Source organism: Ptychodera flava, chromosome 7, assembly GCF_041260155.1.
Source record: "Ptychodera flava strain L36383 chromosome 7, AS_Pfla_20210202, whole genome shotgun sequence".
NCBI lineage: Eukaryota > Metazoa > Hemichordata > Enteropneusta > Ptychoderidae > Ptychodera > Ptychodera flava.
This window is the reverse complement of record NC_091934.1, coordinates 33,705,593-33,728,869: the sequence shown is the minus strand read 5'-3', so window position 1 is coordinate 33,728,869 and position 23,277 is coordinate 33,705,593. Positions and strand designations below refer to the sequence as shown.

The 23,277-nt window shown below is 37.4% G+C and overlaps 2 protein-coding genes across 2 annotated transcripts in view; both read right to left on the bottom strand.

Moving 5' to 3' along the window:
- LOC139137350 (FAD-dependent oxidoreductase domain-containing protein 2-like) overlaps nucleotides 1–23,277 on the bottom strand; it is a 90,451-nt gene that overhangs the window by 51,201 nt on the left and 15,973 nt on the right. The window lies entirely within an intron of this gene.
- On the bottom strand, nucleotides 600–11,783 carry LOC139137349 (FAD-dependent oxidoreductase domain-containing protein 2-like). Its single transcript, XM_070705393.1, has 7 exons — nucleotides 11,606–11,783; nucleotides 5,606–6,286; nucleotides 5,146–5,403; nucleotides 4,542–4,784; nucleotides 2,949–3,156; nucleotides 2,321–2,546; nucleotides 600–1,373 (listed from the first exon to the last, which is right to left on the bottom strand). The coding sequence occupies exons 1-7, from the start codon at nucleotides 11,631–11,633 to the stop codon at nucleotides 1,209–1,211; spliced, it is 1,809 nt and encodes a 602-aa protein (XP_070561494.1). The 5' UTR covers nucleotides 11,634–11,783; the 3' UTR covers nucleotides 600–1,208.

Below are 23,277 nucleotides of genomic sequence, written 5' to 3'. Positions count from 1 at the left end.
CCCAATCCTTGGTGAACTTATTGGAATGGGTTCAGATGTTAAGCGATATCGTGAGTGTGCAGTCTGTGCGTGGAAGATCATGTGATCAGAACGTGTTCCACAGAATCGCTGACACGACACCTTTCAAACCATATGGATAAAGCAAAAATGTTTTTCCATGCCAAAGGATTTGAATAGCAAAACTCGAATTGTATATTAGAAGTCACTTTATTTATTGGTGTATTGTTCCAAAGCAATATGAATAACGCGAACTCAGGTGCCTGGGTTGTAAATTTATCTTCAGTTCGATTAAGCTAAGTAGGCGTACCGTACCCAGTTCAATAGACGGTTGTTTATCTATGGGCTCTGTCGTGTCCCTTGCGATAATTAAGATAACTTAATAACACAATATGTCAACTTTGACCGAGTTTAAGTATGTCGCGTGATGGTGCTTCAAACTGGCTTTTATAGTTATTAAGATGGGATAAAAGATGGAGACTACATGTGGGCGTCACAACTGATCTCAAAGTCCCACTATTCCAAAAATGTAAACTATTACCCCGAGAATGATAAGACACAGTACTCAAAAAAGGAACATAGCATTCTTTGCACGGAATATATCGCAGTAAACTATAAATCTTCTTTAAATTTAATCCTTTAAATTTAATATGCACAAAACATTTCTGTTAAAATGTATAACAGATTCAACAAAACAGAAATCTGACTTTGTATAATATTGTTTTGTGCGTATCTGCACAAATTAAGTGAATATGATTAATCAGTACTCTACACTCTATATTATGCATCATTCTTCCTGTTTTGCAAGACAAGTGTTGTCTAGATTCAACATCGAAGTCATCAGAAATACATCATAAAATTTCTTACGGCCCGGAAAATCGTCATCGACAAAATTTTACCTGGAGTTATCCTACCTAGAAAGTTTTTCGCTTATTGTTGGATTATCTGTCACCGAAGAAATACTCTGATCGGAATTACATGGAGTAATATAACCTCGTATATGGCATTGTCTGGAAATCCAGTCAAACAAGTGAGGTTTAAATAGGTATGTGCACTCAGTTGGGTATACCTGAATCCCTAATTATCTATATTAGTACTAGATGAATTCATGATTAAACCTTTTGACAGGTGATGTAAAAACAAAACAATGAAATGAATCCAGAATATTTAAAAATGACGTTCTCTTATTGTCATAACAGCTGATGAGAGAATTAATGAGGCATCAGTTCCAGCGAGTAAGGCAGACAGGTATCAAATTCCGAAAGATCTGGTACTTTTTTCTGGTCTTCTTCGTTGAAGGGCAGGATTTTCTCATCAAATCCTTCTTTTGACCCGAAAAAATAGTCATTGAAGTGTGCGCCTGGTTCCAAATTCAGCTGAAACGAGGAAAATGAAAGATTTCGTCAGTGTGACATGAAATACCGTAATGCAGTTTTGACTTTTTAAGTGATGTCGTTTTATGTAGAGGCTAGCCACTTCGATATACTGAACCAAAATATGTGTGTGACATGAAATATCATATCATATCATATCACATATTTATTGCATTGTATTGTGTTAAAGTATCCGCTGAGCATTACAAAGCTAGAGCCTATGATGTTACCTGGTATTACATGAATTTTAAACATGCAGACATACCGGTTGACTCTGCAAATTCTTAAGACAGAAAGATAGTCCTTTTTGGAGTGGTGAGATCCCAATAAAGAATTGAAGTAACAGTATATCATGTCCCTTATGTATTTCTTCACACCCTGGCCGTGTGTAACTACATGGGGAACTTTAGAGTGCCTTAAATTGACAAAACACTGTTCGTATAAACCCGGGTCCCAGACAGGTCAGTATGTGGAACAAAAGTAACACATATTAACATTGTGCACAATTTAAAAATCTATTATCAATCTGCAGGGTTATTTTATTCTTAATTGCCCTGATAATTTAACCAAATGCTACACTTATGTTTTAAGTTTTCCATTCAACATTAGCTCTGTGGGAATTCTCCAGAACATCAGCGCATCGACATTTGATATTAACATTTGATAGTCTTGATGATAATTGGAGATCAAATTGGGTAAACCCTTACAAAAATGACTATAGGGCACTTCCCCTTAGTATCCCTCGCAATTTGGGCTAATCAATGTACATTTTATCTCACTAATAATACTAAAGTACTTAAGTTAAAGTCGTATTTGAGCAGACAAAGTCAATGAAAACACTTGTTTGCTTAAAATCTTTACAGCTATTATTAAAATTTGGAAGAAAGGGACTTTTTCGAAATTATCAGCAATCAAGTTTTGGCCATGAAAGCAACTTAAGCATAACTCACAAAGCTGTTGAAGAAATTCTTCAGCTTGTTTTGTTGCATCTTGGGATTCTGATCAAGAACAGCAGGCTTGTCATATCTCAGCACAAATGATTCTTGAAGCAGGATCTCTTTCTGGAACTCTCCATTTTTATAGTAGGCCAGTCTAGGATGAAGGAATGCCTGGCACTCCCCTCCCTCGAAGTCCGGGGCGTGAACGTAATCGGTAGCAGGTGCAGCTGGTTTAAATCTATCATTAATGTGGGAAAGTTTACATGGAAAAGTTTAATCAGACATTGATTGATTTATTGAAAAAAAATTTCATCACGGTTAATGTTCTCTTGTGGAACGACATGAGAAAAAAAAAAAAAAGTCATTATCATGATACAACTAACAAGCTTTGTTAATCGTCGCTCGTCATAGAGTACATCAAAATTAAAAATTTGATCCCAAGCGTAAATTGATAACATAATATTTCAACCTTGAATCCTTCACCAGACACGTAGAAATACTTGTGGTGGACATCTGCTATTCCCTGAATTTAAATTAACATTTTAAGGGAAACTGACAATGTAATGCGAAGTGGATTTATTTTTGACCGTAACTCTATTGTAAAAAATGACATTTGCTAAGGTTATATTCGTGTACTTACTCTTCAAATCCATAAACGAGTCGAAGAATTATCACATGTTTGTACTGTTGGAAGAACCGTCGACTCTCGAATACATAGGGTTTGGGAAGATCCTGGTAGAAATGTGCCCTGACCTTGTCCTGTTTGTCTTCCTCAAAGTCTGGGATTCCAATCACGTCAATTAAGAAGTCGTTCATCTGGTAGATGCTGTCACCGATACTGGCACGTTCTGCAAGAAATGTCCCACAGAAAGAGTCACAAACCAGCAGAGCTATCCCATTGTTAACTCTACATAGAAAAATAAAATTTTCAATTTTCGAAAACCTAAGATGGTGAAAAGTTTTCTTACACCAAGAGCTTTAAAATGAAGCTCCACAATGGCTAGACAAGAAAAGAATTGAAAAATTTTGAAATCCGAGCTGTCCCCGAGGCGCATTCTACCTTAAGATAGCCTTCCCATATTCATGGAATTTGTGTGGGTAATTTTATGTAACCACAGGTCAGAAACGCAGGTATATTCAGCAGGTTTCGTTGTCATGCATGTTGTTTACTTAATGATACAAGATATCACCATTGGACGTTTACATATTGTTTATTGTTATACTGGAAGTCAGTTGCCTCTTTTCTTCTGCTATCTTAAAGTATGCTAACATAGTTTTTAACAAGAACACCGTGTTCCTCCGTTTACTGACAGATTAGATATTGAATACAACATTTTACTGATATAATGAGATGTCAAGAAAGCAAAAAAGTGACTGTTCGTGGCTCATAATATCACGTAGCAGACTTAACTTCACTCTTTACGTAATAACGCACTGGCACTAGTGACTTAACTTCTTTGTATTAATATCAAAACTCTCCTCGAATCCAAGCATAACAAAGTATTCAGAAGATCGTACGATATTTTGTGACCAACGTAAAATCAATAAAGTTAAATATATAGAGACGCGCTATTTTTGTCATGTAGGGACACTTTGCAAAAAGCTTTCCAATTAAAGTGTCAGAACAGGCGTTTCTGTATTCAGACCACCGAATTACTATTTATTATCATATAATCGATGGGATATTATCCCAGTTTGAATCCATACCTCAGATTACAGTGACGACTGACCCAGATTGACACCCGAACCCTAAATTGTCTCACTATCAAACTAGAGGTCGACACATGGCTCAGTTTTACACCCATTCTTACAGATTGCCTTTGTGATGTTAAAGTTTGACCAAACGTTGACCCACTTATGTTTTATATAACCTAAAATTTGAACTGCCTGCAATTTGGACGATCAAAGACTCACAGCTGACCAAATACCACAATTTTGGCTCGAAACTGACAGTAAGACATTTTTCGTGTCACGCAAACATAAAGAAGTCTCATTTTGAAGAGGGAATAATTTACAGTTGCAAGAGATATTAACGATTTCATTGGACTCAGGGAGAGCATATCTTTTCATTAATTCAGTTTCCCACTATCACGAAAATTGATCAGACTTTGGATGGAGTGAGTTGTAGTCAAACCAAGCGGGACTAACACTCATACATGTATGGATAAGTTCCTGGCTGGCGACGTTGGAAAGCGAGGATTTCATTATTATAAAATATTTGAAAGCACATTACTGATAATCGTTTCAGCAAGGACGTCCAATGTCATGTCCACTTCATCCATTGGGTATGGAACATCATTGTACTTTTCATCCAGGAGCCTGGACAAGGTGCGGATGTTGTACCGGAAGCCGTGGATGAATCCAGATGCTGCCTTTCTATCAATGCATTGCATGCTGGTACCCATGAAGTACATGTTTGGGATACTTGACTCCCAGGTGTTGGATAATTTAGGGAATTTTCCCTCAGCTTTGGTGTCTGCCAATAGCAAATAAAAAGATATTAACTTGTGGTACACATTTGTCAAAATTGCCTACAAAAGAAACATGTCTGTTACACATAATAAGCAGAAGTAGATTATCATTTGGAACATATTTCGACTTCCTACGTCACTAGTATATGTCTATATCTCAGTAAATCTTAAAAACACTTGACAACGTGATCCAGTCTCTAAACACGATACTGGTAGACGATAATGATGTTATGACTTGTCGATATGACTTCCTGATAAAGCGGGGATTTAAAATCTCACGAGAAGAAAGTGAATGGAACACAAATTGATAACATATTTATCAAATTAATAAATATAATAATACGAAAGAATGATACGATTATATACCTGGCTTGCAGTCTTCAGCAAACATTGACAAATTCACATAGTTAAAACCAGTGCAGCAAATCACGTGATCATAGGGAGCAGGTCGAAGAAAGAAGTAGCCCTGTCGTTTGTCCCAGTGAACGATTTTGTCCATCAAGACCAGGAGGTACTTGCCCTCCGGAGTTTTCTCCACTGACTGCAGGAACTTGGAAGCATAGACGGCGAGTGACTTCAACTGATACATGTCAAGTATGGTGTTGTTGATGGCACGGAGGTCGCCTGAACAGAAAGTTGTGAAAAAAGATCAATATATGATGAGTTGATTATACAGTGTGGTTTTACCCTTTTACGATGTGTGCTTCCCTAATCTTTCAGGTCGCGCATAATCATTACATTATTTAATGAAGTAGTATTGCGCTATGATATCATCTTCTTTGTTTTGAATTCAGTGTAAAAATTTAAAACAACGGGCATAAATTACCAACGAAGTGTGTTTCCCAAGCATACTTCAATTTCCTGTCTCCAAACATATGTACAACACTTGCATGGCCTGCTAAGTGGTTTGCCGTTTCAAATGCGCTGTTGCCGTTACCAATGATGCACACTGCTTTTCCTTCGTATTTCTTAGGATTGACATCATGTGTGCCATATGTTTCCATATTCTCTCCTCCTTTGACTTCCGGTGGAATTCTTTCAGATACTGCTCCAGTGGCGACCAGCATCACCTGGGATTTATAAACGGCTCCTTCGGTAGTTGTTATTGTGAAATTGACGTTTGCCTCATCGCCTTTGTATTTGGAGATTTCTTTCACTCGTGTGTTGTATTTGATGTTGATCTCCAGCTTTGTGGCGAAGTCGTACATGTAGCGGACCAGATCATCGGCCGACGGGAAAAGCTCCTCGGAATACTTGGTAAAGAGAAGGTCACGGTCATCGCTGAGAAGAGAATTCCAGTCATGGCGCATGTTGTACTCATGTTCAGGAAACGGATTGAATCGCTTGTTGATGGAGATCAGGGTGCGATGAACTGGATTGGTAAGAAAGAACGAGCCTGGCACGTCATTGGCTTCCAGAATGACATAGTTTCGACCTGCACGTTTGAGGAAATATCCCATCTGAAGGCCAGCAGGACCAGCTCCGACGATGACATATTGGTACGTACCTATTGATATCATAAAAAGCAAAATAAATTAAAATATAAGTAATGAAATTGCTTACGTTTTAGATATCACTTTACATGCAGAGTGACCAATGGTCCAATGTTGTTTTACAGTAAAAGCAACTCTTCTATTCCTGTTTCAATTTGAATTGCAGGGATGCACAAGACAAGTTTTTGATATGTGTTTTCATCTATCTACTGAATTATTCGAGCGCATTCGCGTTATGAATGCATGTCACCAATCTCCTTACTATAGACTCATTGTTAACCAAAAATGTGTGAGTTTCCTATACGTGTCCATAAGAAATACGTTAGACTCTGAAGTAGAAAGCCTTTTTAATTTTTTTTAATTTGGCTGGCTAAAACGAAATACTATAAATAATCCAAAATAATCTGCATATCCTCCTTATATTGAAAATTAGAATCTCTGAAAATACTTCTTCGATTGTACTCATTTAGTTTATCAAACCAATATAGAAGTGCTTATGCATTTATTGTCAGTAATGAGGCTAGTTTTCCTTACAAGTAAACTGTATTCATTTCAAATTTAAGTTTTCCAGTATGCTCACCAGCATAGTTTTTGGAAGATAACGTAAGCATTAGAGTATAAGTTAGGATTGTTGATAATATGTTCATTAATCACCTACACTCCGAAGGTTAGGTGTTTTCAAAGTCACGAAACTCACTCAGAATCGGGTGAAACTGTAACCTAGTTCTGACGTATCTTCTGGTTTATGCGTTTAAAGTATCTGTAACGAAATCTGTAACGAGATCAGGCTCCTCTGTCTATGGCAAGGGTAAACTTCGGCACAATGCAAGAGCACACTGTACTGAGCACATATTCTTCAGAGTATACAATGTGGTTTAGCCATTGAGCGTCATAGCGCAAAACACTGTTTTTGGATTTTGGCGCTATATGAACTCTGCTGATTGATTGATCGATCGGTCGATTGGTCAATTGATGCGTTTAGCAAAGGAGCAATATTACTTGAAAAGGGTGGTCAAAAACCAGAATAAAATACGGGAGATGAAAATCACTGAAATTGCAAATGCATTATAGAAAAATATATTATCCCTTATGTGTTAAAATAAAATTGCAACATATCATTTCAAATTTTGACTTGTATTTGAATTATGGATTTTTCGTAACTTTCAGCAGAAATCTGAATTTTCATTATGCCCTCAGGCGCAAGAGGTAGGAAGGTATACGTAATTCTTGAAAATGAAAGATTTCAACTTTTGCCCAAACTTGCCTCATGCAAACTTAACGTTCAACCAATCTCTTTCAAAACCAAGAATAAAGATGGGGGTCACTGTGCAAATATGGGTACAACATGAACAGATGACCCCATATCTACCATATTTGAAATTCAAAAAGGCCGCAATCCCTTTTTTAACTTTATGGGGAAAATAAAATTCCCGATATTCACAAAACTGAGCTGGTGAAAACGTTCTTTACGCCACAGCTTTAAAATGAGCGGCCCCAAAAAGTGAAAGACAATATGAATATTATAAAGTTTGACAGTTCGAATATGTCCCTGAGGCGCATTCTAGCTAAAAGTAGAAACGCAAAATCCCATAGGTTTCACTCCATCAAGATTGATATTCCTTGACTTCATCTTCGTACAGGAACTTTATGTCTAGGAGCAAACTGTACCGTCTTAACATTGCCTTCCTAAACAATTATTACAATGATTTATTGAAGTATCAGGCATTGTCTACTTAACCATAAATAGTACGATACAAAACAAACACCATAACAATAAAAAAAACCCATTTAAACCACGAGAATAGTGAATACCATATTTGCATCTACTAGGAGGAAGTATTTTGCCTGTACGTAGGTTAGAGTGCATTAAACATATATAGACAGGGGGCACAACTGCCTATGATTAAAAATAATCATGTATTTTGGTTATATCATGTTTGCCTTTAGCAGATTCACAGGGGTCACTTTATCATATATTGTTATATTTCCAAGGGTAGCTCACATTGGCATGAGCAAAATGGCTTAAATGTTAGACATAGCTATCAATTTTGATGAATTTTCCATGCAAATTGATTTGGTGAATCAACAGCACTTTGTTCTACCCCAAAAGCATGATGAAATAATAAGTATTCAGATTGTCAAATAGTCCTAATTTGATTAAGTATATTGTCTTCAGAAAACTGAATTTCAGTCCAGACCAAAGTTAGCTTTTAACAATAACCAAACGGGTAACATATGCAGGCTATGTTGACAGGGTCAATACTGAGTATTTCAATATACTGGTAGGTAGAACAAGAAACATTCATGATATGTAGCTGAACAAAAACGTCATCAAAAGTCAAAAAAGTCATCAAAGGTGATAGCTATGGTTCGATGAATATATATTTCACTAATGTGTTCTATGGATTACCAAAGAACGCACATAATACTCTGCACGCTACAGGTGACGATAAGGGGTACTTTAGCACGGTAAACAGTAGTTCACGTCCATCAAACTTTGTGCAAAAATGATTTATCGGGCGATTATTTTCTCTACAACATTCTTCAAATATGATGTGATATAGTAGCAGCTTCGACAGCAAGTTGTAACACAAAATTCATAATTCTTAGCTCCAGTCCTAGTTTGTTTTCTCAGAAATTAATTTTGGTTCATAAATAAGCAGTTCTAGGCCTGTTTGTCACCGAAAACAACAGCCATGTCAACTCTACTGGGCTTACATATTTGAAGATTTTCGATTAGACTCGAACATCTGAAAACTAGCGATGTCGAAAACTTCAACATTAATATAAAATGACGGTTGAATTCTAATTTATTGAGTCTTCCATGTCTTTCCAATGGAATGTTCTTTATCAAACTCAAAATTCCGAATGTTCCTTTCATTGGAGGGGACACCCACTTCAACACAATTAAAGCATTTCAAAGTAGGTTTTTTCTTGAGAGAAAATTTTACTTTTAAGAGAGCGCAGACAGGAATCGAACAGTTTCATGTATCGCAAAATGTAATCTTTCAATCTCTATAAGTGAGAGTTTCTGCAATGTTGGAAGTTAAACCTCTGCCACAACAGCATTCACCGGCATATAAAAATGTATTGATTGTCAGTATAATACAATGTATGTATGTATGTATGTATGTATGTATGTATGTATGTATGTATGTATGTATGTATGTATGTATGTATGTTTGTGTGTATGTGTGTGTGTACGTACAGTACGTATGCCTATGTCATTATATGTATGCAAAGATAAAAGTACAGTGAAATTGCTCTTAAATACACACCTTTCATATATATATGCCGACAGACATGCTTAGATGTATATGTTAGTGATATTTTCGCGATAAACATACACAGAATAAAAAACATGCATTTTGAAAATAATATATTGACAATAAATGCTGCAAAGGAAATCTAAAATATGAAAAAAATATGAAGGCTTTCCGTGCGGAGAAACAATTGCAAACATTTCGAAAACATTTACAGATTGCAATCTTTACCACCTATTTAAAGATCGAACGGACCATTCCTCGGCCTATTTACAAAACAAAATGCCAATATATGCAATTACCATGTCGAGGTTGATTGTACTTATTGCAGGATGTGACCGATATATGACCTGATCTTTTCTTGTATTATACTTCAAAGGTCGTTCACTCGTTACCTTTAACCCACCAAGCAGAAGCTGTAGAAAAACGTCTAATTGATAATGATGTTAAGGCGTCAGTGTGACACGATCTGATCACGCATGACAATTACATGTAAATACAATTCTATGACAACTCAGCAGTTTCTGTATGCAAATAGCCACTGAATATATTTGTTACGTTCGTGTTCGAATACAGGGAGAGAATGCAGAATCGCCTGACAATATGCACTTTCTGGGTACACAAAATGAATGGACGTGACCTCACTGAAATTGCCAATGCTTGTCATCAGAGCAAGATCAATTTTTGATAAAACCGCGTTTTTGTAAATGCATTTTGATTTTAAAGACAAAACCGTAATTTCACTCTGATTTCTTAGTGTTTAAATGTATAGTACGTCACTTATTATTAAACTCTAACGAACAGTAATGCTTGCATTGAAAATGTATGTACACTGTAGACGCAAAGTTTCCAAAAGCGCTGCTATAATATATGGTGGCCACGGTCCTTCTATCACACGCTAAACTAAGAACTTTTCTTACAAAATGTGTACGATACTCTTAACACCGAAAAAGCTAATCTGACTTTGTTGTTTGATTATTTGCTTAAGTCCACAAATCAAAGTTGTGATTACAGAGATAATTTTCTTTCGTCAGAATTCTAGGATCGTACAACAACCATAATCAATCCTTTTCTGTATTTAAGGTAGATAACACCTCGAAGACAGATATTCAGACTCTCAAACTTTTACAATTCTATTCTGATATACCACTTGTGGGCATTCATTTTAAAGCTCTTAGTGTAGAACAACTTTTCGCCAGCTTAATTTTACATAACTCGAAAATTTTATTATTTCCATACAGTTAACACAGGGATGTTAATTTAATTTAAAATATCGGTAAATCTTTGGTTACTTGTTTCTCTGGTACCAAAATTTGTACGGTGACCCCCCCGATTTTTATTCTTGACTTTGAAAGAGAATGGTTGAAAGTTTCCTTAAGGAGAGTTTGAGCAAAAGTTTAAGTATTTCACTTTCGAGGCGCATACTACCTTAACATGCAGCAGGTTAAAAAACCCAAAAATACCTATTCCAGTGTAACTTATTACGTCCTGTATCGTACAGGATACGTAAAAGTCGTAGTGTAACGCCCTCGTGACAGTAGCACTGTCCTAAAATTGTGAGAGTGAGTAGATTTCTTGCAGAATAATGTTCACTGATACGGCAAATTGCAATAAACGTTAATTGCCCTGTAGTACAACTTTGTACGCACGCCCATGTAGAATGTCTGGTTGTACGAAGTTTGATCGCATACTCCACATGTTACGGTAAACACGCTTGCTTTGGGCATGTTGCAGTAATCATGTTTAATTTCGCGACAGAATCAAAGTATCGCTCGATTTTTAAACCAAATAGCGGTTTTATTTTCTTTCAAGTGCGAAATATAAAAGCGTCGAAGTTTTACTATAATGGTAGGTTTGTTTACAAAAAAAACCCCACTTTTTTCCAGACGTACGACACCATAAACAGACACTTTGAAAGCGAGAAGCACAAAAAGCGTACTAGAAAGATATATACTAATTACATAAATATGAAGTCAGACAAAGACATGAAAAGTTCCCGACTTTCTGTCTTTTAAATGACATATAAAGGACATATAAAGGACATATAAAGACATATATGATAACACAAACCTGGTGCTGTTTTTCCTGAAGAAGCCATACTTCTCTCGCAGGAATGTTCAAGGCCTTGATGCTTTTAAGATATGTCGTATGGTGAATGCACGAGTGCATATAGGAGGGTGCGAGTGAAACAAAGTGCTCCAACCTTATAAAATCAGCACAAGGTGGCATTATGACCTGACCTCTACTGATTGAGTAAAATGGCGATAAAGTCACTGTTTCGGACGCTTAACTTTTGCTGAGTCATTCATCTTTGCATTTCGATTAAAAAAGATATTCTTAAGAAAAGTAAAGTTTTCACGGTATATTTACTTCAGTCATTGGCCGATGTACACGTCAAGGAGTATTTCCTAGTTTCCCATATGCTTTGTCCAATTTCGAACGTTATGACTCAGCAAAACAAAACACATGAGCAGATATACTGATGGATGATCACGTGTAGCTTGCGTGTATGTCGTGTTAAACACCGACTCTAACACACAATAGTCAAGTTTGGAGAGTCGTAACCAGTGGAATAAGCTTGACTTTGTGTCCTTCACATTACATTGACTGGGGTGATCGAATGACGTCACTTGTCATCAAAGTAGGTTGATTCATGTTTATATTATTATTATTATTATTTTATCCATTGATTACCACAGTTTGACCATATCACATTGTTTTCTATAACAAGGTTTGACCTCTCTACAGGGATATGGGGGGAGTTAGGGTCAATGTAGAGCGCCATCCTTAAAAATCCTTTATTTACATAATGTGATCGATCTTAGCCTATCAATCAGTGTCTCGATTGAACCTTTATAAGCATTTATTTACGAAAGGCAGAGTAACGACATTCTTTGGCAATTATCAGATCGACTGCCACAAATTCCTTAAAGGTGGGACCGAAAATTATGGAGACATTATTCAAACTACACAATATCAAGAAGGGCGAAAAGATTTAAATTTCAGCAGGTACCGTGTCCCCCTTATTAGGTTACTGGACGAGTGAACAGTAAGAAGGTCACATTATCTGACCTTCAGTGGGGAAATGATGGTAATACTTTTTAGTTCGTCCGATAGAAGCGATGCCAAATAAGCTCAAATATAAATTTAGCACATTTCTCTTAAAGTCTCACAGCCTACAAGTTATAATCTTTTCATAGGGTGAAAGGTCAAATGTGTTCAGTAAGTCCCTACCATTGACAAACGAAGGTCTGCTTAATTTATGCCAGTTCCCAATTTTCAACAAAGAGATCAGTATGCGTGACGCTTCAAGACTAAAATATGGTAAACCTTTTTGTAAGTTCAATACATTGTGTGCTATTATAATATCGTGACGTGCATGTTAACACTTTTATTTAAACTATTTCATGTGTCAATTAGGGTCATGTGATTGAAAATTAATACTTTACAAATTGGTCATTTTTTTAGTCCGAGACCATGTGTATATAATGGACATTCACGAGCGTTTGCTAAATATGACGTAAAGCATAATATTATACACAGACTGAATCAAATATATTTGAGTCACGACCATTTTTTAACCGGATTTCAGTATTTCACCACACCAACCGAGCAGCTGACGACAAACAACAGCGAAACTGTACTGCAGCAAACATAACCCTTTGTCAGTTTTAACGATCTTGAGAGCAGCAGTCAACGTGACATCCATCTTGACGTTCACAGTGGCTTCTTGCATGCACCGATGAAGAGACGACTGCACTGGACGGATTTGACCTACGGTAGTTTCATTCTCACTCACACTGCAGCTGTTAGAGAGTGGCGCCGTCATTCTGCTCGTATGTTTCATTGACTTCTCCGTGACCAAAGGCAAGCCAGTTTCTCGTACACAAAATTTTGGGTTAAAAACGGCATTTTCTTGTATTTGTTGGTATTTATAGAAGTAAAGCGCTCCGCGCTGAATTGACTTTGGCGAGAGTAAAGCCAATGAAGGCGCTCGGCTTCTCATCGCCCGGGTTAACAGTTTCCTCTCGCCCTTGCCAATTGATAAACATGATTGACACTGCCCTTTATTTCTTCAGTAGACGTCGACAACTCCTGTACCGTTAATTCAGTAAAAATTAACACAACCTGGTTGCTGTATGTCCATCTTTTTATGGCAGTAAGGTGGGGTTTCGTTATCGAAGTTACTGAAGGTTATCGAAAACGCGGCATCTAACACAAACAATTCTCAACAAATTTGCTTTGTGTTATTATTCTTCTTTTATCGTACAAAGTCTTTCACAGCTTTAACACAGCCATTTCTAGAAAATGATTTGGTATCTAACCCGATAATATATATAATGGCCTAAATACATTGGTTTATGTGCCAGAGAGCAGGTGACATTTTGCCCGACCCCAGGAGGGCAAATTGTTTCCTGCGACGAGGGCAAATAAACCCGTGTATTCAGGCAATAATATTTTTATTACATGCCTCTTCACAGTTAATGCTATATGACATTTGGTTATTAAATGCAGGGCATTTTCAAACAATTTTACCATTATCTACCAGCATCAAACAGATTTTAACGAAAATCAAAATAGAAGTGCGCGCATGGTTATTTTACATCTAGCGTTAAGCGTCTACTTTGACGTTGAAAACGTCGAAGGGCTTCACTTGACCGGGTAACCATGGAAACGGGTCAGTAAATCGTTCACAGGCCCGCTAACTCCCCGGATGTTGCTATTCTAACCAATGCACTGATTTGCACTCACATCGAGGAATGTAACAAATACTTATGAGAATCAAGACAATGAGAAATACAAAACAAATACCCACAGACAATAAAAGCTGCACAGAAATCAAATTATTATAGACAGTAGAGCTGCATATTGTATGAAACAGACAAAAATATATAATGATCAATTAAATCAATAAAAATCAATTATATTTTATTACATGCCTCGATGTGAGTGCAAATCAGTGCATTGATTTGAATAGGAACATCCGGAGAGCTTGAGGGTCAGTGAACTATGTATTGACCCGTTTCCATAGTTATCGAGTCCGGTGGAACCCTTCGAGGTTTTCAACGTCAAAGTAGGCGCTTAACGCTAGATGTAAAATATCCATGCGCGCACTGCTATTTTTAGTTTCGTTAAAATCTGTTTGATGCTGGTCGATAATGGTAAAATTGTTTGAGAACGCCCTTCACGTAACTAAATGTCATAAATTGTCACTGTGAAGAGGCATGTAATAAAAATATTATTGCTTGAATGCATGGGTTTATGAGCCCTCGCAGCAGGACACAATTTGCACACCTGGCGTCGGGCAAATTGTCTTCTGCTCTCGGGCACATAAACCCATGAATCCAGGAAATAATATAATATAATATAATATAATATAATATATATATAATATAATATAATATAATATAATATAATATAATATAATATATTATAGCTTTGTCAATACCAGTGAATTTTGTGACGTCATATCCATACATTATTACTGATAATGTATTCCATTATTCAGCATTGCGGCCCCACAGCGAGCAAATTTTTTTTTGGAAAACGAAAAAAGGACTGCGCATTTAAAAGGAGGGAAAATATCGGATAAACCATGTAATACACAAAACTATAAATCTTGATAATCGTGCACAATATTGATAATAATGTCTTACTGTACGATTTATCACATTTTTTGAGTCCTCGCGCACGCATTTGTCGTCTGTCTGGCTGGCGCTCAGCATACGCTGGTTGTGTTACTACGTTTGTTTACAACATGGTTCGCTTCGTTGCCGTATAGGTGAAACAGAACTCAGTACGTTTGCAAACTCCTAGACGATACTGGGTTTGACACATGGCATATTATGCATGTCAGTGGCCATGTAAACGATGCAAGCGTGAAAGGCTACTCGAACCAGCCGTAAACGAGCCAACAACGCCAGCTTGCTGTCATCATGGATGTAAAAAACCGGAAGTGTCTACTGACATACTACGGAGCCATTCAAAGTCTCGGTCCAAGGTCAGCTACTACCAACAATCATGACGACCGTGGACTCTCCGTTGATCTAACATCTCGGCCACCTATTCTGATGCATTGACTGTAATCGGAGACAACTTTCATTCATCGTTTTTTTCTCCATGTCTGTGATTTTACCTTGCCTTGTTCTCGATATCGCGACGATACCGAAACCCTCCAGTATGTTTGTCAACTGTACCTTTCAAGCACCCGTTTACGTCAAGTTCTGTCGTTCGCCGAAATAAAATAGCTCTTCTCAAGAAGCCATCGAAAATTTAATTTATAGACACAATTATTATTGAAATTATTATAAACATTTGAATAACGATGTTGAACTCTGTTGATATCGTTAGCAATGAATGCTGTACTACTAGCGACATAATAATGATCGTATTGATCATACCATGCAGCTCGCTGATCATACTGATGTCGATGCATGAACATTCCGTTTTCTCCATCTCTGGCATTTCACCGTGTCGACTTTTTGAATGGCATGATATTTAAAGGTGATGTTTCAAGTTTGATATAGACGGTAGGGATGCAGTTACTTTTCATTTCCTTCGAAAATACATCGTTTTTCAATTCAAAATGAACCGTGAAAGTGCTGGTCATTTTTTGTGCTGAACGTGCGTGTTCAGTGCAGTGCACTGTGCAGTGTGGATTCAGGGCCGATCATGCTGGACGACGCTCACTGGCTTCAAACTCAGTTTAAATTTCCTTTTTTATTCGTTTTCTACAACTACAAATTCACTGGCATTGCCAAAACTATAAAATAATAGCAATAATGCACCCCTCCCGGCCCATAATGGACTCAAGCAAACTTTGCACTTCATAATGTACTCGGCTTCGCCTCGTACATTATGTCGTGCAAAGTTTGCTTTCGTCCATTATGGGCCGGGAGGGGGTGCATTATTGCTTAAATATAATATAATATAATATAATATAATATAATATAATATCATATCATATCATATCATATCATATCATATAGGCAAATTCGACATTAGATCTAAATACCTGATTCAATACACGGAGGTGATAGTAAAAATAGTACTAACCCCCTATAGCTGCGACTGTGTAATAAATCGATCTCAAAATATTATCAATTTTCTAAGTTTTCTTTGAATAAGACCCATTAAAGACTGAAAAAGTGTATAACGCTGTCATAAGTGTCGAAAGTGGCATGCGAATTCAAACGTGTTACCGTCATTTTCAAAACTAATCATATGACAGAGAAAATAAGGATTAAAACAACAAAATGTTGGCCATCGTGTGTTGTTCATTCAAATAAATGGCAACATGCTTGTTTCCTTTGTAATGACGATGTGGATGTGGAGGAAATACTGCATTTTCTGTACGTTTCCATGTGGGCGACATTTTATGAGTGCGGCACTCGTTTATTATTTAACCTGTTAAAACGCGTATAGCATGGCCCAAATCATCGAGCAGTGATACTTCTATACATGCCCTTCAGTTAGCACATTTAAACCGAACCAACTTAGGTTTGAAAATAAAATTATGAAAATAATGCATAAAATTCGCAGCTAATGGGGCATCAAATGGGTAGGCATGGTCCGAATTACCGAGCAGTGATACTTCTATACATATTGTTATGTAGGTCATTACCCCACACTCATCATGACTGAGTTCAATTAGTCTAGAACATTCTCAAGGTCACTGCCCTTGATGACCTAACAACCTTGAATTCAATTAGTCATGTTTGGAATGTTCTGGAAAGTTGATTAGTTGTGTAAGGGAGATAATTTTAGAACAGTAATTAGCATGTCAATAAAAGTTCTAGATTGTTCTTATATGCCTTTATAAAAGGGACGTGCTCAGCTTCCAGTCAGACTTTGGGATCGTGTCTCTTGTGTGTTACTAAACTCCAGCAGTAGTCATTCTCAAGACTTTTCAAGACCTTCACTGCCAACGCTGGATTTATACTGTGGACTTTGTGCAGCTTCAAGCCTGCAAGGACTGTTCATTCATCCAACTGACTGTTACAACTCTGAGACTGGAGCTTTGCCGTCCCAGCTGAGATAAGTAGTCTGTACACTTTTAAAGCTTGTACTCTATCCCTGACTTAGCAATTAGTTTTATTTTTGTAATAATTTTGTTTAAACGTTAACTGCTGAGTTCACCCTTTTGTTCGTTTTCTCTGCACGTAACAAATTGGGGGCTTGTCCGGGATACGAATATTTTGAGCCGTTTGACAACATTTTGCCTACCTTTTCAAAACTACTTTACACTGTGAACTCAGCGAAATTTAATCATGGCGGAATTCAAGCCAGACGAATTTATGGAGGACCTTGATCAGGACACATTTAATTCCCTCAGAAAAGACAACCTCATAGCACTGGCAATTTCCTTAAAGTAGATGTCAAAAGATCTATGCGCAAGCGAGAGATACAGTTCAAGATTGCAAAACATTTAGTTAATTCAGGCCATTTTGAGGAGTCTGCCCTAAAAGATTATGAACCTGAGTCTTCCTTTGAACTCAGAAAATTAGAGTTAGAAATACAGGCAGATTTGGCACGTGAAAAGTTAGCAATGGAAGAAAGACAGAAAGAAAAAGAATTACAATGAAAGAAAAAGAATTACAAATGAAAGAAAAAGAAAGGCAGGAAAGATTAGAAATGGAAGAAAGACAGAGAGAAAAAGAATTGCGATTAGAAGAACAACGATTGCAGGTAGAAATAAAACGTTTAGAGCTTGGACAGTCAGAAAATTCTTCCCTTCAGACAAGTTTGACATCACTAAGCATTTCAGGTTAGTTCCCCCTTTCCAAGAAAAGGATGTTGAAAAATATTTCCTTCATTTTGAGAAATTGCTCAGAGTCTGAACTGGCCTAAGGATCCTGGTCTATGCTTTTGCAGAGTGCTTTGGTGGGTAAAGCCAGAGAAATTTACATTCAGTTGTCAGTAGAGCAGGCTTCAAATTATGATTCTGTGAAGGAATTAATTCTCAAGGGTTATGAGTTGGTGCCTGAAGCTTACCGTCAGAAATTTAGGGATTGTGAGAAGGTGAAGGATCAAACTTATGTTGAATTTGCTCGAACAAAAGAACAACTGTTTGATCGTTGGTGTTCTTCTGAAAAGGTCAGTCAGAATTATGACAAATTACGACAACTTGTTTTGATTGAGGAATTTAAAAGGTGCATCCGGAGTGACATCAAAACATTTATCATGAACAAAAGGCAGATACATTGCAGGTTGCTGCACGTTTGGCCGATGATTATTCATTGACCCACAAATCTTTATTTCTCAGCAAACCATCCCAGTCCTTTTCATACAGAAACAATGCAGGTAAATTTAACTCCTCCTTTTCATCCAAGAATTTCTCAAAGGAGAGTAGGAAATCAAATGACAACAGTTCACAGAGTTCAAGTAACACTTCCACATCATCAGATCCCAAGTCTCAATCTCCTTCTGACAAACAGTTTGGTACACTTTCTTGTAATTATTGCAAGAAAGACGGCCATTTAATGTCAGAGTGTTTCAAATTGAAAAGAAAACGTGAAGGTCAAAGTGGATCTAAGCCCACCGGCTTTATTTCTTCATCAACTCAATTAGAGTCTAATAATGTGTGTAACACATTTTCTGAGGTTAAACCCCTCTTATCCCCAATTAATGAGGTCAAGGTCAATTCTTCTCAAGATAGCATTATGGGTATTTTCGAACCATTTATTCATAATGGTTTTATATCACTTTCTAGTGATTTTCTCTTCCGCTACCCCTGTCAAAATTTTAAGAGATACCGGGGCTTCCCAGTCTCTTTTGTTGGCAGATACCCTGCCGTTTTCTGAAAAGTCATTTTCAGGTTCTAAAGTTCTTATTAAGGGGGTAGATTGCAATGACTTTATTCCTGTTCCTCTCCATAATGTCTATTTGTCTTCGGACTTTGTTTCTGGACCTGTGACTTTAGGTATTAGGCCTTTTTTGCCTTTGAAGGGATTCACCTTCTTCTTGGAAACGACCTTGCTGGGGACAAGGTCATTACTAATCCACTTGTGACTGATAATCCTAGTTTAGATCAAAATCCAGAGCCAATAGAGGAAGACATTCCCGGCCTTTTCCCATCATGTGCCATTACTCGAGCCATGTCAAAGAAAACTTCCGAGAATCAAAATACTCTCAAAAATAATGTCACAGATGTTGACTTAAATGACACCTTTCTCAGTCAGGTGTTTGACACGGATCATTCCGTTATCCCTCGTGAATTTGAAACTTGCAGTAAAACTTCTGCTGACCAAAGTCAGACATTTTCTAGATCAAATCTCATTGCAGAACAACACAAAGACCCAGATATTTTGTGTTTGTTTGACAGGGTAGATGATGAAGGTAAAACTTCAGATAGCTCTGTTTCCTATTATACAAAATCTGGTATTCTCATGCGTAAATGGAGACCTCCAGATGTTTTGGTTGATGACGATTGGGCTATAAAACATCAAATTGTGGTTCCAAAGCCCTATCGTGCTGAAATATTGCGCCTGGCCCATGAAACCCCTGGGCTGGTCACTTAGGAGTCAGGAAAACTTATCATAAAATTCTCAGTCACTTTTATTGGCCTAATCTCAGGCAGGATGTAGCACATTTCTGTAAAACTTGTCACACATGTCAAATGGTAGGAAAGCCAAATCAGACCATTCCAAAGGCCCCTTTACAGCCAATTCCAGCATTTCAAGAACCATTTAGTAGGATTCTAATAGACTGTGTGGGCCCCTACCAAAAACAAGATCAGGAAATGAGTACATGTTGACAATTATGTGTACATCTACTCGGTTCCCAGAAGCCATACCACTGAGAAACATAAAGGCAAAGACTATAGTGAAAGCTTTAGTCAAATTGTTCCCTAAATGTGTCCTGTCCGATCAAGGCTCCAACTTTGTGTCTGGTATTTTTCAACAAGTAATGGATCAGCTAGGCATTAAACAGTATAGGTCATCCGCCTATCATCCAGAAAGTCAGGGTGCTCTTGAGCGATTTCATCAAACTTTGAAAAACATGATTAGGACCTACTGTTTTGACACAGAGAAGCAGTGGGATGAAGGAATTCATTTTCTGCTCTTTGCTGTTAGAGAGTCAATTCAAGAGTCTCTTGGTTTTAGCCCATTTGAGCTTGTATTTGGACATACAGTCCGTGGCCCACTTAAGCTCGTTAAAGAGAAATTCCTATCAGACGATGATGATTGTCTGATATTTTGCAATATGTGTCAGATTTTCGTACAAAACTCTCTAAAGCATGTGAATTAGCCAGAGAAAATCTTGAGTCATCTCAGCAGTCAATGAAAACCAATATGATAAAAACACCTCAAAACGGAAGTTTGAACCAGGTCAAAAAGTTCTTGTTCTACTTCCAATTCCTGGCAAACCACTCCATGCTCGTTACTTTGGGCCATACCTAATTGATAAGAAATTGAGTGATTTAAATTACATCATAATAACACCTGACAGGCGAAAACAAAAACAGCTATGTCACATAAATATGCTTAAGCCATATTTGGATAGGGATAATCCTACTATAACTCAGCCTGTCAGTGCAGTCAGTTCAAACCATTATGAAGATAGTGATACTGAAACTGACTTGAGTGAAAATACTCTAAACTCAAAGCTGGGCTCGGTCAAGCTTCAGAACTCAGAAATCCTGGAGAAGCTGGAGTCTACAAAGTTGGCACACCTCCAGCCAGAACAACAACAACAGGTGAAAGAACTGCTCCATGAATATAAACACCTGTTTCAAGATGTTCCAACGAGGACGAACGTCATCTACCACAACGAAGATGTCTGCGACAGTAATCCAATGGAACAACACCCAGACGACTGAATCCTGCGAAAGCGGAATATCTCCAGAGGAAGCCAAGTATTTGCCGAACAATGACTTTATCGAACTCAGTAAAAATAACCGGACTTTGCCGTGCATACTTTATGCCAAATTCAGTGCCATTTCAAGTTTTCCAACAACAAATTGCAAGAAGATAGTCATGGGACATCCTGTTTGCTATTTTTCACGCAAATTTAACAAATCCCAGAGAAACTACTCTACAATTGAAAAAGAGTGTTTATCTTTGATATTAGCTTTACAGCATTTTGAAGTTTATGTTACTTCTTCAAATCAGCCAATAGTGGTTTATATTGATCACAACCCTCTTGTTTTTCTGCAGAAATTTAAAGGCAAAAATCAGAGATGCTAAGATGGAGTTTAATGTTACAGGAGTTTAATCTTGATATTAGACATATCAAAGGCAGAGACAATTTAATTGCAGACTGTCTCTCTCGTATTTAGAGTTTATTGTTGTTCACTTTCAAGAAATTTTACTTTAGAGTAAAAAATTTTGAGTACTTAAATCTTTTTCAAGATTACATTTGTAAAAGAAAGATTTTTCTTTGAAAAATTTTCTTTTTTGAAGAGGGGGTGTGTTATGTAGGTCATTTACCCCACACTCATCATGACCTGAGTTCAATTAGTCTAGAACATTCTCAAGGTCACTGCCCTTGATGACCTAACAACCTTGAATTCAATTAGTCATGTTTGGAATGTTCTGGAAAGTTGATTAGTTGTGTAAGGGAGATAATTTTAGAACAGTAATTAGCATGTCAATAAAAGTTCTAGATTGTTCTTATATGCCTTTATAAAAGGGACGTGCACAGCTTCCAGTCAGACTTTTGGGATCGTGTCTCTTGTGTGTTACTAAACTCCAGCAGTAGTCATTCTCTAGACTTTTCAAGACCTTCACTGCCAACGCTGGATTTATACTGTGGACTTTGTGCAGCTTCAAGCCTGCAAGGACTGTTCATTCATCCAACTGACTGTTACAACTCTGAGACTGGAGCTTTGCCGTCCCAGCTGAGATAAGTAGTCTGTACACTTTTAAAGCTTGTACTCTATCCCTGACTTAGTAATTAGATTTATTTTTGTAATAAATTTTGTTTAAACGTTAACTGCTGAGTTCACCCTTTTGTTCGTTTTCTCTGCACGTAACAATATCCTTCAGTTAGCACATTTACACGAACCAACTTTGGAAACTTCACTATGGTATACACGAGCTTTGAGTAATATGTGCGACATGCAGCACGAATCTCTGAGCGAGTGCTATATCATGGAGCGAATAGTACCCAAATGTAGATTATACCCCTGCCGACGGATATATCAACATTAAATTTTGGTGGTTAAAGTTGTTTTCTATAATCTTAGCATCAAAACAAAGAGAAAGCAGAATCAAATGTTGAGCGATCGAAATGTCGAGCGATCTTTGAACGGAAAATCAGGACCCATGAGCGAGCACTGTAGACTTGACAGGGAGGGTGCATAGCGTACGTTCTGGTAGTGGAAGCGACGCAGACAACATAAAGTGACAACGCTGATTTGGCGAAGCGCAAGCCAAATGCTCCAATACGACAGTTCTAAAAGCAACATTCTGAACACTTGTTCTTGCAATAATCTCCTTGTCTGTAGTCACTTAATCAGTTCTAACGTCGATTGTTTCCACCCTCAATTGAACACTCTATCTCCGCATAGATATACTATGATAGTTGAGGGAGATCAGTTTCAGCACTGGTCACAGTGGTAGAACGGTTTTTACTACAGTCTCAAAACGTCGCATTGGTGTGACTGATGTAATATGTTATTATGCATCTTCAAAGCAGAACAATACAATTTTGCATGCGCTGATATCCGTTCCATTACAATTACCGTTTCAAGGCGTCCCCAAACCCCACGTGGAGTGTATATATATTCTATGGCTGCC

Coding starts and splice junctions, on each gene's coding strand:
- LOC139137349 (XM_070705393.1), bottom strand. CDS start 11,633: ATGGCTTCTTCAGGAAAAACAGCACCAG. Junction 6,287..11,605: donor TTCAGGAAAAACAGCACCAG/GTTTGTGTTATC, acceptor TGATATCAATAG/GTACGTACCAATATGTCATC. Junction 3,157..4,541: donor CCTTGCTGAAACGATTATCA/GTAATGTGCTTT, acceptor CATTTCTTGCAG/AACGTGCCAGTATCGGTGAC.